General features: G+C 48.5%; 1 protein-coding gene across 1 annotated transcript in view; it reads right to left on the bottom strand.

Annotated features, from left to right (window-relative positions):
- KDM2A (lysine demethylase 2A) overlaps positions 1-15,568 on the bottom strand; it is a 31,930-nt gene that overhangs the window by 10,039 nt on the left and 6,323 nt on the right. The window contains exons 4-13 of the mRNA XM_065755484.1: positions 11,832-11,970; positions 10,692-10,770; positions 9,411-9,457; positions 8,862-9,040; positions 7,450-7,556; positions 6,751-6,844; positions 4,474-4,627; positions 2,879-2,994; positions 1,918-2,044; positions 287-702 (exon numbers count right to left, since the gene is read on the bottom strand). Of these exons, the coding sequence (XP_065611556.1) occupies positions 287-702; positions 1,918-2,044; positions 2,879-2,994; positions 4,474-4,627; positions 6,751-6,844; positions 7,450-7,556; positions 8,862-9,040; positions 9,411-9,457; positions 10,692-10,770; positions 11,832-11,970 (1,458 nt within the window). The remainder of the gene's footprint in view (positions 1-286; positions 703-1,917; positions 2,045-2,878; positions 2,995-4,473; positions 4,628-6,750; positions 6,845-7,449; positions 7,557-8,861; positions 9,041-9,410; positions 9,458-10,691; positions 10,771-11,831; positions 11,971-15,568) is intronic.

The raw sequence follows: 15,568 nt of genomic DNA, 5'->3' as shown, positions 1-15,568 counted from the left end.
CATGACACAAACCACACTGCAAATGAGCTGCAAGTGCACCTGTAAGTGACCCACACAGGGCCAAGCCAAAATCCAAGTCAGGGCTGTCCTGCAGCATCAGCTGGTGCAACATTAACCTTACACAGCAGAAGAAAAGGAGCCTGGAGACGCATCACCCCTGTGACTAGTTTAAGAACAGGAACACACACGGACTCCTCACGGGGGGGTCCATTTCCACCTCTGATACACCAGCAAACAAACGCATCCAAGGAGCAGTGTCACACATGGTGCTCCAAAGCCTACGTACCTTGACGTCAGCGATCAGGGCGTCCTCGTCCTCGATGCCGGTAGGAACGCACTTCTTGTGCAGAGGGAGTGACTCCAGCTTGTCTACCAGGCAGCGCAGCCCCTCCAGCTCAAACTGTGTCAGGTGCACCCTCCTGCTCTTGCGTGGACTGCCACCATGTGGCTCCCAGGCCTGGCCATTCTGGGAGCCTCGGCTAGAGTCAGAGGAGTCTATAGATGGGCTCTTCTTCAGAGCTGGCAGGCTGCTCCGGCAGCTCCTGCCAAGTTCATCATAGTCCACATTGGCACCATTGGCTACTGGGCTGGTAAGAATAGACCGCCTTGTGATCGGTCTCCTCGGTTCCTTCCCTGTTGCATCCTCCTCTTCCTCCTCCTCTTCCTCCATATTTACTGAGTCAGAGGAGCTCAACTCCATATCTGCCACGGAAGAGAAAGCATGAGACAAGAGCCCAGTGTCCCAATGGTCACAGGAAACGTGCAGTTTTTAAAGGAATCCCTTCTGAATTTATCTAGATTTAATGAATGATTTCTTGTTGAGAAGTTCCTTAAATGAATTCCGAGCTTTGGGGGATCTAAACAAATTTATTGCCTATTATGAAAATAACTGAGAAGTAATTGTTTTTAACAAACGTAAGATGGACGTTCACAATTTCTGTATCTTTACTATGGTGAGACACAATCAGTGAAATGCATTACTGGCACAACAGGTACACATGGGGCAAGACAAGAGAAAGGATGGTGCACATGGCTGCTAGAAAGGAACAACAGAACCCCTTCCAATTCCCAGTCACTTTGTGCAAGGCCAGGCATGGGATATGGGAAACCTAGGAGAGGACAGCAGAGCTCAAGGATGGTTTTGAGAAGAACTGGGATCTCCAGCCATCCAGTTCTGGGTGGGACCCGGGACCTCAGACCTCAGTGCCGTCCTCCTGATGGGAGGCAGGGGATGTGGGCTTTCCAGATGACCACAAGGTCTCTGAGATTGACTTCATAACAAAGCACCCTCCTCTGAGGCTGGGAATAGCTGGGAGCGATTCCCCAACATCCCCAAACGGCTCTGGCTGTGAGGAAAGCATCTAGCAGTGGGGATTTAGAACCTCCCTAATGGGGGATTCGTTCCGAGGCCCTCGGACAGTGGCTATCCAGCTGTCTCCCAGTCTCAGGAAGAGAATCCGTAACAAATAATCTCCTGAACTGCTGCACGGGCTTGTAAGGAGGCCAAACATCTCTTTTGTGAGAGGACCTGTAAGATCATCTGACAGAGCTCCTCAAACCCTGCATGCAGGAAGGTCCTTCTCAGCAAGAAAGCATTACAGCCTCACAGCAAGGCACGGTGACCGCAGCATTCCTCTCCTCTTCTGTTACAGGCTTTGCATGTATGAGGAAGGCCAGGAATCAATCTGTTGGTTTTGCAGCTGCAAGGAGCGTGGCCTGACACAAGAGCAAAGGAGGAAGCAGTCTGCCCCTCTGATTTCATGGTACAGCAGACAGGGAAAAAAAGAGGAAATACTCAGAGAAACCACCCTGTGAAATGGAGGAAGCAAGGGACCCAAGTTGTATCCTGCACAGCCCTCCCTGCCTGCCACACAGACCTGCACACAAGAGGGAGAAACGTGCTGGACAGGAGCTCACCCATGCTGAGTGATTCCTTCTGGAAGTCCTTGGTGAGATGTGAGCGGCTGGTGATGCAGTAGACATAGCGCTCCAGCACATACCAACACATCTCATAATAGAAGGGATAACGAAACTTGTTTGGGACCTGCAGAAAAGGGAAGAGGATCAGTTCAGGCTGCCTGCTGCACAGGGCTGCAGACCGCTGCATTGCCTTGAGCGAGCCTGATCCCCTCCTGAGAGGCAGGAAATGCAAGTATATGTGTAACAGCAGCATCTATGCCAGATGCCATTCTCCATGTGGAAGGAGAACAGAGGCCAGGCAGAGCAGACACCAGGCACTTCTCACTTGCAAGTCATTAACAGTAACATTTCCTTTTTCCTTGTTAGGATTGCAGTTCTCCACTGAGCTTCCCCCACAGGCCTCCCTCTCCTTAGTACAGGAGAGCAGCAGATGCCCAGGGCTGTCCCAAGGCTTCTCTGCAGACACCAAGGGCTGCAGGAACCACACCTCCACGAGAAATAAGGGAGAGCACCCACCTGCCAACAGCACCCTTGGCTAAACTAAAGGCTCCCAGAAAACCTCAAGCCATCTTCATCGCATCAAGGTCTAGGACCAACATCAAACAGGAGTAGAAGGCAGATGGCTAAGGGGACAGGCATCATGCTTGGATGCACTCCTAAGAACCTGCTGCTGCCTTCCCCTTCCCTGGCTGCTTCGCCAGGGGAGGTCCCTACCACACACCCTGAAACATTTCCAACCCCATGGATGCCTGATGCCAGACTGGAGGCAGCATGAAGGAACACAGCAAGCCCTAACGTGCTCAACAGGCTGTCCCTCACCCAGGCTCCTGCCTGCACATCTAGAAAGGTAGTTCCAGCAATCTGTCATGGGGTGAGACACAGCTTGCCTGCCTGAACATCACTGCTCCTGTGCCCTCCCTGCCATCCTAGGAGGCTGCTTTCTCCCAGCTCTCCTCACCCGCGTGCGGTCTTCGATGCTGTAGATCCGGAGCTGCATAGGGATGTTGAAGCTGTGCAAGAAGTTGCCTCCAAAAACCAGCGTGTCCATGGGAGTGTACACAGCATGGATCCAACCTTTGGGAAAAAGAGTTTGAAGAGTTCTGCTGAGTGACTAGGTGAGGTCAAGGTCTCACAACTAATTCAATTCCTTTGAAATCTCTTAGCAACCACAATCTTTGGAGAAGGACACAAATCTGCATAGCTTCTACACTGCTCAGCGAGGCCTACTCTGATAGTTAGACTTTAAACCATTCCTGGGTAAGCTGTTAACAGATTAGCCATCAACCCATCACATCAGCCAAAGCTAGCAGCAGTGGAAAGAGAGGATGAGACCATCTGCATCCCAGCTCTTCGAGGAGGGCTGATACTTGCTTTAACACGGCAACGTCCACTTCTTACAGAGCATCATTACTGAATTAATGCTCAATACTCAGCTCACTTTAACCACCTAAGAGCTAGATGCAGAATTTATACTTACATACCTAAATTTATCTTCCCAAGGTAGTGTGCCAGTATCTACCTCTCATCCATAACTTGGTCATTCCAATATCTCTGCCAGTTGCATTATATTTAAAAACATCAGCAGCAAGAACAGTCTTCCAAAGTTTATTTAACAATGGAAAGAAAAAAAAACCCAAAGTAACTCAAGTTACTTCCACTTCTGTCATCTCAGAGGTTAATCCAGAGAAGCCCAACATTTTGTCAACTCTAGCATGGGCTCCTTAGGGCAGAAAGAGTCAGTCAAGACACTGTGACTCAAGAGAGTCACTTGTGGAACCTCTGCTGCTTTCTGTTCCTGGTTCTGCTGTAAGCTACAGGAACACGAGTATACAACACAGCTAACTCCTGCAGTACTGTTAGAGGAAACAGCAGTTTGCTCAAAATGGAGGGATCACCCAAAGAAAAGAGATGAATGTTCTGCTTCCTTTCATGGACCACTGTTAGCTTGGAGCTTTAAGAATGCTCCCACTCTCTACCACAAAGTCTCCTTGCCCAAGCCCTCGGCAAGGCTCTTACCTGTGGGTCTATCCATATTACTGCTTCCCAGCCTCTATCAGGTTTCAGGATTTTCCAGCATTCACTTCTAGCTCTGTGCTTTTCAGTCTTCCCATATCCCATACTTCAGAATGCCACCGCCACTTTGTTCCCTAAACATACATGCTAGCTCTTTCTTACTTCATAATTTGTATTCAACCCTGCAGAGATTTCACAAGAGAGCTGGGAAGCAGAGGAGCTGTGCTGTCTTGCAAACCAGTGCATGCTGATAATGGAGGCTGCCACGTGTCAGTGTGACAGACTTTGGGAAAGCCTTCTTTTGTGATGCAAGTCAGATGGAGCCTTTTGGACACCTGTGTTGAATCTGCAGTTCCATGACAGTCATGGCTCTCAAGACAACAAGGGAGAGAACAGAGCCACATAACAGTGCCCTCTCTCTTCTACTCATGAAGGAGAAAGCTAAATTCTGCCTGTCCCAATTCTGCTCATGTCTCAGGAGTTTCAGCTTCTTGCCACAACCCTGCAGAAGACGAGATGCAGCTGCCCACCCTTCAGTACCTGAGGGGATGACAAAAGTATAGCCCTGCTTAAGCTCGATGCGCTGGCACTCCGACACTCTGTCCCCAAGAAATATGTCTCCTTGCTTCCCTGAAAGAAGCCAGTTTTCATACAGCTCCAGGTTCTGGGGTGTAGGAGGGATCAACCAGAAAATCTGCAAGTAAAGAAAACACGTATGTAAGTCACTGCACCATTAATAGCTACCGATCATCTTCTTCTAAACCTGTCCTGCTCTCTTTCCCCAGATATCCAAACATCTTCCTCCTCCCATCCACAGACAGATGCAGACCTGCAGAAATCCCCAGTTGAGTGACCTAAACAGCTGTCCCAACTGAGAGGGCAAGCCAGTGAACAAGGGCCTTCCTCACCTAATGCATCAAGCACCACTTCCAGACCGAGCTTGGGATGCTCTGTAAGGCATTACTTACAAAGTCAGCACCAAAAGGCACAAAGCCCAATAAAGACTGAAACAAAAGAGATATTTACCTGCATCTTTCTGAATGGTGACATGTGACTCAGACTTACAGCTGAACTAGAGATCTGCATTTCTCAGCCTCCACGTGCAGTACAGGCTGGACAGTAAATATCCACCCCCAAATTAGGCTCTTCAGAGACTGTTAGTTTGTCTTATGAGAAATCACTGGAGTCACAAAGGGTCAAAATCACGGGAGCAGCTACAACTCCATCGCAAGGAGAAGTGGGTTGAAAGCCTAGATTCTTCAAGTGGGACTTCCCTAAACCCAGCTCAAGCCAGTGGAAAAAGATGGGATAGTATAATTTCCCAGTAGTTGTCTATGTTGTCAGTTTCTTCCCACAGATCTCTTCTCACCCACTGTAGAGGATCCTTAATGAATTCAGCCACAGATGACTGATGGCTTTAACCAGAAGCTTCAGGGCTCTTTTCAGTTGCTTTCAAGGGCAAAGTTGAAGAGCTGGGTGCATTTCACTGGGCAACAGAGGTGAGATCTGCCTTTGGTAAATTCCACATTATAGGATTTTGCTTATATGGGATGCTTATATGCACTCACTCTGAGCTACCATCCCTTCTCTGATTGCATCATTTCACTCATACAACGTTGAGTCTGCTGCATCACTCCCCTCAGCAGCAGTGCAAAGTTTCCTTAACTATAGCAGAGCTGACAACAGCAGTTAAGAAAAACAAGTTTTTCCATGCTGTTACAGTGATAGTGCTGAAGCACAGACTGAATCTGTGACAATGGGCACATCCATCCAATGGCTATCAGAGGGGATTTGCTCACAGCAAGGACTTGATGTTGTTTAAGTTTCACTTTCTGAAAATAACTGTGCTCTCTAGGGTAGATGAAGTGCTAGCTAGGGCATCTGACATGTGCAAGCATTAACTAGCTCAGTCAGTGTTACAGCATCTGAATTGTTACAGATCTTTTCTCTGAAAGTAAGGAGAATAGACACAACAAATCCAACTATAAGCAAAGCTTAAAGTGCAATTCACCCTGCTAAAAACACGAAAGAGGACTGGCACCTTCCCAGTTTCAACTCCACAGGGGCTTCCTTCAAACCAGGCCCACATGTAATATCAAGCTGGAGTAAAGGATACCTGGCACAGAGAAATCCCTCCTCAACTCTGACTGCAAACAACAAACTGGGGAGCAAACTGTGCAGAGATGAAGTCTGCAACCAGATGAACACTATCTCAACAGAGCTGGGGTTCAGTTTTCAAGTCTTGGACTGACAACAGACAAGAAGCTCACATCTGACACTGCTGTGTCAGAATTACTTCTCACCAAAAAACATTAAATAGGTTCTGCTGAAAGCCTGTCCCTCACCTTCAGTTTGAAAGCTTCTACTTTTGAGATCACTTGATGTTTTAAGGTGACACCCTCACTCACCCGTTGGCAATTCAAAATCCCTACATGATTAGCTTTAGGAGGCTCTAATTCATCTTCAGTTTTTTTTTTCTCTTCTGATTGCTACTGTTTTCATGGCTGCTGTCTGCCACCAAGCGATGATCAGTCACGTAGCCAAATGATCCCTTAGAAACCCAAGGCATTGGATGAATAGGGTTCATTATACCCTCTATCATCCAGCCTCTTGTAAAGTTTCTCAGCACCATCTCTACGACACGGGTTTTCAGCCTATGCCTGAGCTACTTCTAAGAGCCACACATAAACAACTTTAGGGTGAAAAGACTTAAATTCCCTGTCTGGGACCTGCATCCTCAAGGACCAAATAAAGATGAGACTAAAAGCTGCTTTCCTAAAGCACCTTCACCTTTCCCAGCATGGACTGTTCTCCTACCTTTCCTCCTCGGTGGATGTGGTACCACACAGAAGTACCACCAAAGTCCACATGGAAATCAGTGTAGCAGCCCTTGACACTCATCAGACAGTACCTGGTGGGAACCAAGATGACAAGAAGGTGAAAACACATGATGAACTGCATTTTTAAATGGATACAGCATTCAAAGTGAATGCCCTGCACAAACCCCGAGCAATAGCTCAGTGCATTGCCTGAAACCAATTGATGCTGTGCTAAGCATTTTAGCTGCAGGGAGGTGATAGTTTGTGGGAGAGCTCACTTCATATTTCTGTCACACCCCTGCAAGATCTTGTCCAGATGAGACGAGAGCTTTCATTTTCACCCACTCAGCAGCTCTAGAAACCCTCAAGTTCCAGGTCTGACCTACAGGGAAGGATGGGCAGCACTCTGCAACTCAGAGGACTCCAAATATCATAACATAGCAAGCACCAAGAGTTTCTTCAAAGTGTAGTAAGCTCCTTGAGGTGACATGAGCACCCTTCCACATAGTACATGGGACAGGCTTTAATAACTAATTTCAGAGCCCCACTACAGTAAATGGGGCGGAGGGGGTGCAGGGTGACTCAGCTGCTCCTCCCACTCTCCCCCTTGGTACAAGCTGCTTCTCCCTGGGGCCAATTTCTTGCAAGAGATCCTGAGCTGTGCCAGTGGTGACAGGCAGCAAAACAAGTCACTTACTTCTGAACTTTTGGATACTGCATCTCTAGAATAGCATTTGTAGACTCTGTCTGACTCTCCTTCAGGTGTCTGGGCCACATGTTATCAACCCAGTCAATCAAATCCACCTGCAGCAGAAAAATGAGAGACATGAGTATGGATGAAAGGGGAACGACACCTCTGCACTAGACTACCAAAACTACTGGGGTGCTGTGCACAGACTGGCAGCAAGCTCAGTTCAGAGCATAACCACAACAAACAACGTGACCTATGAAAGAAATGAAGATGTTAGCTGAATGGCTACAATGCTCTCATTCTGGCTCCTGCACACTTCAGCAACTTGTCTTGTGCCCCTGCAGCAATCCTACATGTAAAGCATTTGAGATCATAGCGAGCCTCTGAATTAACATGAGCAGCAAACACCACTGCAAGACCACAAGCACAGTACGGGTATGCTGCTCTTCCACTTAAGGGTCAGTCAGAAACTGCCATACACAGGGCTTACACAAAAAATCTGCTGGGCAGCATCTGCATGGATGGGCTACAACTTGCTAAGATTGAGCAGTCAGAACAAACAGAGATATCCAGGCTCCCTCTACAGTTAGCAGAGAGAAACAAGCGGCCCTCAGAGCTGCCTGTTTCTCTTTGCTGAGTGCAGAGTGAGTACAGGACATTCACCTCAGATACTCCACTTGTCACACTTCAGTGGGGTCAGCTAGTTCTTCACCTGTCTGTCAGACTGCTGTGCCCATTCCAGGGCACTCCCTGCCCTCAGGGGCTTCAGCACCTTACATCAGCAACTCTTCCTACCACCTTGTGCAGTCAGACAAGTGGGTGTTATCCTGACAGGTTCACTGTTCCCAAGCAAACCATGAAGCTTCACTCCAGATTTTGCTGTTCTTTCAAAATGCAGCAAGCACTGCTGAGCCCTGTTGTCTGATTTTAGACTTCTCAGGCACAGAGTGCTCTGCAACCAGCATCAAAGAGACAATGGACTCAGCTAACAGGGAGAGGCTAGGAGATAGCATCCCCGTTCTGAATAGCACACTGCACCTCTTTAACCAAGCTCAGATGCTTGTTTGACCTCTGTGTTCTTGACACTCAGTCAACAGGAGTGGTTTACTCTGATTATTCCTTTGCAAATCACTTCAATTTCTCCAATTGCTGACAGCTAGTGAACAGGATAGCTCTCCGCAGACCCACACCATGGTCACTACAGTGGAGACTGAACAGCCCCAGAGTACTCCAAGATCAGCTGCTGGATCCAAGTCACAGAAAACAGCTCAACAGCTCCCGGAGCACAGCCCTGGCTGAGCACACGTATGCTATGAACAGCTCCTCTCCTGCTCCACTCATGCACTGGGCTGCACTTTGAGAGCAGGGGACCACAAGCACAGGGGAAGGGACATCCCTGCAGAAAGAACCGTACTGACCGTAGCAGGTCTCTGCACCAGGTTCTCCAGTTTGGTGTGGCTGAACTCCAGGCTGATGACATTGTAAAGTTTCTCCCGTTCAGCTTCAGGTGTTTCATAGTAGCGTGCCCACTGTGCCATGGACATCTCTATGTCCCTCTGTGTGTTTACATCCATGACATCCACCATGCGCCGGCTCCCTGTCAGAACAGACAAATGTTACTGGAGCCATCTCTGTGCACAACAGGCCACCCAGAAAAGACACTCTAGATGCTCTTCCTCAAAGAACCCACCCACCCATACATGCAATGTCTTTGCCTCTCCCACAGCTTCATCCTCTTCCATACCCACATCAAAACAGAAGCTGCTTCAGAACAAACTAGACTCCTCGAGGAGATAAAAGCTGCGATCCACTGGCAAAATATGGCTCAGGTTCAACCAGCTGCACACTAGGGAAGCCACAAAACCAGGCCTCTAGCTTTGATACACCCAACGACTCCCTGTTTCTCCCTATCTTCTCTGGGTGCAACTGATATGTGCTATGGTTCCTGGACAATGAGAGACACTCACCAACACACAGCCGCACATCGTTCACGCTGAAGTCCGGATCTGGCATCCTGTGGGACAAACACCTTGCTAAAAAAAAATCATGAAGCACTTCTGTTTGCATACTCTTCCCACCTGTAACCTCTTCTCAGCCCCACTGTGCTTTCCTTTTGTCTCATGGGTGCAGGTGAAGATACAGACAAGGACCATACATCTAGGTCTCTAGTGGCACAAGTCTGGGTAAGTAAGAGTAATTTGGGAAGAGGATATGACACCTACAGAGCACAATGACTTCTGACAAATGAATCGAGCTAAACTCTCATTTTAAAGACTGTTTGCATGGGTTGCCACAATACAAAGGACACAACTAGACTCGTAGAAGCATATTACACAACATAACTACTTCGACTGCATCTGCACAAATGCTACAGAACCAAGCACAACAGGCAGGCAGGCATTCAAGCAGCTTCAGACCCGAAGAAATAACCCAAAGCTCAAGGGAATCCTGTTCCATCCGCCCTGTGACCCTCAGTACCATATATGTTCCCTCCAAAGTCAGACAGCTGTTAAGACCGAGCCTGGCACCGTTCCTTCACACATTCACCACAGCACAGTGTACCATGCACTCCATTATGTACTGCCCATCCCTTCATAGCTAGGCAAGGAATTTGAGAACAGTGTTGCTGATGGTAGGTCTGACAAAGTTTGCTAGGGCTAATTTGTTCCTCCAACTTGACAGCAGTAATGTTTTGATGCAGTATTACTTGCCTTAAAACTACGTATCCTATGCTGTATATATACATACCAATAGTAGGTACACCACCAAACACTACCAAGTCTTTAATCAGTACAGCTATATACTCAAAATAGTAAACCTTAATTGACTTACTGTAGCAATGAGATGGCAGCTTAGCAGTAAATATGTTGGGCAGATCAGGTTTGACTTCTGGAAAATGCCAGATAGTCAAGCATCTTGTAGAATATCTGGCAACATGTGCCTGTGTTATCAGGCAAAAAAAAAATACAAGCCAGATGTCGTATCAGAGCAGTAGTAACATTTGCCAGGTACTTGCTTGAACTGTGATCACATACAGCCAACTCAACCCTTTCATTTTAAGCCCAAGTAGACTAGTAGCAATAGGATATGTGAGATGGAAGATGCTTTTCTGTTTACTCAAGTGTGTGGACAGGACACAGTCCTTTTGGCTTGGCAGAACACAGATCAAGCAACCAGGATCAGATTGCACATAACAGTCAGGCAAGAAGTCAGGCTGGAGCCACCCACCACTGTGTCCCAAAACTTACTTTATACCCAGGCCATCAGAGCTCCTGAAGATGAGTGGGTCTCTCAGGCCACCCCGTTGGATGTATTCGACTGTGAAGTCTAGTGTGGGGAGAAAAGGAAGAAGGTGTTAGGCAAGACTCCTACAGAGGATTATATACAAACAGAGGTTAGACAAGATCTCTAGCTCGACCCTGCTCCCTGTAAACTAGCTTCGGACTCTACTCAGACTGCTCAGAACCTCCTCAAATCTCTGGGGCACAGCTGTTCATCAGGGGAGTTTTGCCATTCCCACACTCGTGCAGAAATCCTGGAACTCCTTTGTGGCAGCTCTGCAAGCAGCATAGCATGTGCTGCTGACAGCTCTTGGACACCCTCCTGGGAGGGAGGGGGAGACAGAAGAACACCACGGGCTTTGTGTCCTCACTTCCCTAAGAAACTTACAGCCAAACAAGACCTCCTCCCTCACAGTAAATCCTCATGAGGGCTTGCATTGGTCGTGCGATGAAAGGACATCCCACTGAGCTGTGCACATGGTAAAAGACAGCAGGGAGATCTCATGTACTCTGAACTGAGAATCTAGCAGACATGTGGCTGCAATTCCAGGTGCTGTCCCAGGCAAAACCTCCTGCTCCTGGCTGCCACGTGTACCAGCAAGCGTGCAGAGCTGCAGGCCAGCACTCCAGAGCGAGCCACGCCATTTCCCACACATGCTCCCTGTTACTAGTTCCCTGGCTTAGGGACTTAGGAAGCTTGAACCAAACCTCTACTGATAAACTCCACGTTGCCTGCAAGCTGCCTGGGGACTGCTGCAGGACTTGCAGGGGAGCAGGCATAACATTCCTGTCTCCTCCTCTCTACATGGATTACAAAAGCAGTTTACAAGACAGCAAAGCACAGAACGTGTGTGAATAGCAGTCAGTTTCTTCAGCTTTAGTGAAGAGGGGTGGAAAACAAAAGTCAGCAAAGTGTAGGACATTGGAAAGTGATTTGCCTTTCATGTTGGCAGACAAGAAGGCTTGGTGTGTCAATTGGGATCACTGTCAGCTTTCCCTTAAAAACGTTGGGAAAAGGTGATCTCACACATCACATTTCGGTGCAGAAGAAAACCACAGCATCTGGTTACAGACAACAACAGCACGAGTCGTGGCCACAGCACAAACCTTTGCCTTCCATGAAGATGACAAAGGTAGAATTAAACTTGTTGGTGGAGAGTTTTTCCTCGAGGTCAAAGGTCCTCTTCCCTTCAATTTCATCATCGGAGATGCCATCATCCTCATAACGCCGCCGCATTGTGCCACGCTGCAGAGAGAACAGGCCAGGAGTGAGAGCTCTGTACCAGGAGGAATGCACAACTCCCAGCTGTTCCCTCTCTGCCCAGCAGCAAGTGGTCCCTGTGAGCCTGCACAGCTCTGCTCCCCGAGTGGAGCCCGCACGCCACTGCTCTTTATGCTGTCCCCTAAGCCTCCTACACAGCAAACACTGCTGGTATCAGTTTCCAGCAGATACGTGGAAATCTGAATAGGTAACCTGGGTCCTGGATCCCAAACACACCACCATATTTGCTTTGCCTACAACTGACAAATCTGTGTATGTCTGACTGTACAGCAGACAGGTGGCCTGCTCCCAGTGAGCACTAACACCAACAAGGGATAAGGAGAGACAACTTGGTGTAACTGGGGCAAAGAAAGAAGAATGCTTCCTGCTTTTTTTTAATGGGTACATCAGTATTTCTCTGCACAGCATTTATGAAATTAAACTCCTGCTAGAATGCCAAAGTGACGAAGGGGTTTCTGCTGCAGAGTGTTCTCTACTTTTCATCTTTGGTTAAGCTTGTGCACATAAGTTTGATTTACTCACGCATTTGAGAAGAACAACCCTTTTCTTAGAGGGTCTTGTAAGTACATCTGTACTGGATGCCTTACAGACATCCTCTCCTAGCATGGCTGGATCTGGAAGAAATTACTGTCCCCAGCTGCTAGCCACTCCTACAGAGACTGGTTGTGTTCCGGCAGCCATCGTGGGAATGCTCCCTATTTCCCCTAAGTTAACAGCCAGCCTGCACTGCATTAGCTAGGCTGGCTTCCCCCAGTTAGAGACACTCTTATCAGGAGCCAGTCAGAGAGGGGATGGGAGCTAACAGGGCAGCAGCCCTCACCTCGGGGTAAGCCATGTGACCAGAGCCCACTGTTCTGGCAGGGGACCTCTCTGATGCAGAAGGGCACTTGAGTGCACAACTTGAGTGAACAACTGGGGGAAGCTTTCTCTCCTCCCTACAGCACCCAAATCCCACCTTGCCATTTCCAGAATCAATCCATTCCAAGCTGCTCCCCCACCAAGGCAGAGCAACTCACCTCCTCCCATTAATTTTGCTGTGTTCCCAAACTCCCTGCCATAGATTACAGGACAAGCTTCAGATGCCAGGGCCATTAGGCTCATTAAAGGATGTGCAGAATGGAGTGGTCACGTCCTGAAGTACCTGGCTCCCACCTGTTTGGGATCAGGTGAGCAGAGGGCTAGGCTGTGCCATCCACACTTACTGTAGACTGGTTTTGAGGAAAACAGCATTAGATAGAACCAACTTTGTCCTTTAACTTATGCACGTGCTCCCACGTTGCAAGCACAGCACCTAAGGAAGGGGACTGTCTCCTCCAGCTACACCATTTCCAAAGTCTAATGCTTGAGCTGCTACCAGCACAGCATAAGCTAAATGGTCCCCTTAGCTTCAGTTGTTCCTGTGGGCAGGGAAGAGCCCAGCTTCCCCGTTTGAGCAGCCTACAGAACACAATCCCAGGCACTGCTGAGGGCCCAGAAGCACTGCCACAATACAAATGGCTCCCATCAGTTATACAATGCCACTCAAGTACAGCTTCAGTGCTTTCATGCCATTGTTGTCTTGGCAGGGTGGGGAAAAACAACATTTCAGTGCATGCAGAGAAGACAGGGAGAAAAGGCTTCTGCACTCTTAAGCATGCATTTTGGGAGAGGCAGTATCTGCCAGGACTGTGGGCAGATACCTGCAGTCGGGTCCTGCTCTCCTGGAACCTGCAGCTTCTCCACAGCCCTCCCTTACATAGCCATGGCCAACTGGAGCTCTTGTCAGGGACACAGCACCCTCACACCAAGAGGCACCCAAAAACTGGCTCTATGAGAATCTCCAGCTACAGCACAGCGATGCAAGTCAGGTACATTATGCATCCTTATGGGACAACCCCAGTGTACCAAGCAGCAATACTCAAATACTGCTTTTTTAGCTCTGTGATCTGCGTTAGGACACCAGCATTTTTCATCCTGATGAGTCTTCCTAAGGAAGAACCAACAAGCAGCCTAGAAAAAGGTGCAGACAGGGTCAAGAGAAAGACAGTTTTTTGTTCACCCTCCAAAAGCAGCCAGCCAGCAATTCTCAGCCACGCTATCTGTCTTTCACCACTGCTTTCCAGCCCTCCTGGGTACCACTTGCTTAACGTAGGAAATGGGTAGCATGAATATGAATCCTGCAGGCAGCTGCAGTGCCATCCCTTCTTTTCTGATCCTTCTGCTCCAAGGGAGGCTGAGAAGTGCCTCCACAGTGCTGCTCCTCAGGGCATTCCTTGGACATCTCCCTCTACCACAGCAGCTGGTGAGGGGAACCAGAGGACTGCTCTCAAAGAAACCTCATGGGAGAGAAGAATGAGGACAAGGTCACATTTGAAAACAGAACAAGCCATCCTTAAGCTGAAAGAGCTCCTGTATTTACAAAGTGAAACCAACAGCCTTTTAGTCACTTCCTGTCCCCTCCTTGATGCCTCAGCATCTCCTGTCCCCACATCATGCCTCCTGCTCCATCAGATCAGACCACCCCTTGCTCTCCCTCTCCTGCTATATTTCCAGGGCATCTTGCCTCCTGAGAGGCTCTCTTACTACTCTGGAGGAGGAATGTGGACAAGAACACGGGCACGTTTCATGCTTATGTCCAAGCCCCTCACGCCAAGCACTGCTTGGACACTACACTGAGCTCCACTACCTACAAGGGCTACCATGAAGGCCATGTGGGATCTTTCTCATAAGGGAGAAGGGCACTGCATGCCCTGTCCATGCCATCATTCTGGTGGATAAGAGCCATACTGAGCTCACTCGTTTACTGCCTGCCTTCACAAGAGGAACAGAGACTAACCCAGCAGGTATAGTGCCCCCCATTCCCTCCCACATTTCTCAAAGACCTGCCAAGGTGACCTGGTGCATCCTAGGCTGCACATTCCTGCTTCCAGCAGCAGGCTAAGGAGCGGACAGAAGTGCAGGCAGAGCTGGAGCCCTTCCAGACTTTGCAGCACCAGGAGGGATTCCCATCAGAAGCAGGGCTGGCAGACTTTCAGCACGAGCAGGGAGAGCACTTTGGTTTGCAGTTCTGGGTTACAAAATCAGATGTACACAAGGAGTAATTGAGGAACTAGAGCAAGGCTTAAGGATAGGTGAGGGGCAGAGGGAACAGAACTCTGGCAGCTGCCCTGCACTTGGCAGCCACAGGGCAGAATGTGCTAGATTAGACCACAGATGGGCACGTCTGGCAACAGTCCCGAAGAGTTAGCACTGCTTTTGTAAACGATGTTGCTCCTCCAGTCACCTGCCACTCACTTTATGGGTACCACTTTCCCAAGAGACTTTTATAGCACAGCCACAACACCCCAGTACCCAGACACACCCTGCCTCCATGTCAATAGCGAAGAAGCTCAGAAAGGATCATCAAAATCATCCACCATGCCACCTTCCAGGACTGAAAACAAATCTTTTGAGCACTGAAGACTGTTAAAAATTAAAAAAGTTAAGCTTCGTTATTTAACAACTGAGTATAGCAAATATCTTTGGGTTACCTCTTGCCTTTTCCACATAGATGAGCATTAACAGCACTGTGATCTGTTTTGCT

Source organism: Cyrtonyx montezumae, unplaced genomic scaffold, assembly GCF_038088225.1.
Source record: "Cyrtonyx montezumae isolate F1298 unplaced genomic scaffold, pur_monq_1.0 scaffold_10, whole genome shotgun sequence".
In the NCBI taxonomy this organism is placed as follows: Eukaryota; Metazoa; Chordata; class Aves; order Galliformes; family Odontophoridae; genus Cyrtonyx; species Cyrtonyx montezumae.
This window is presented reverse-complemented; position numbering and strand designations above follow the sequence as displayed.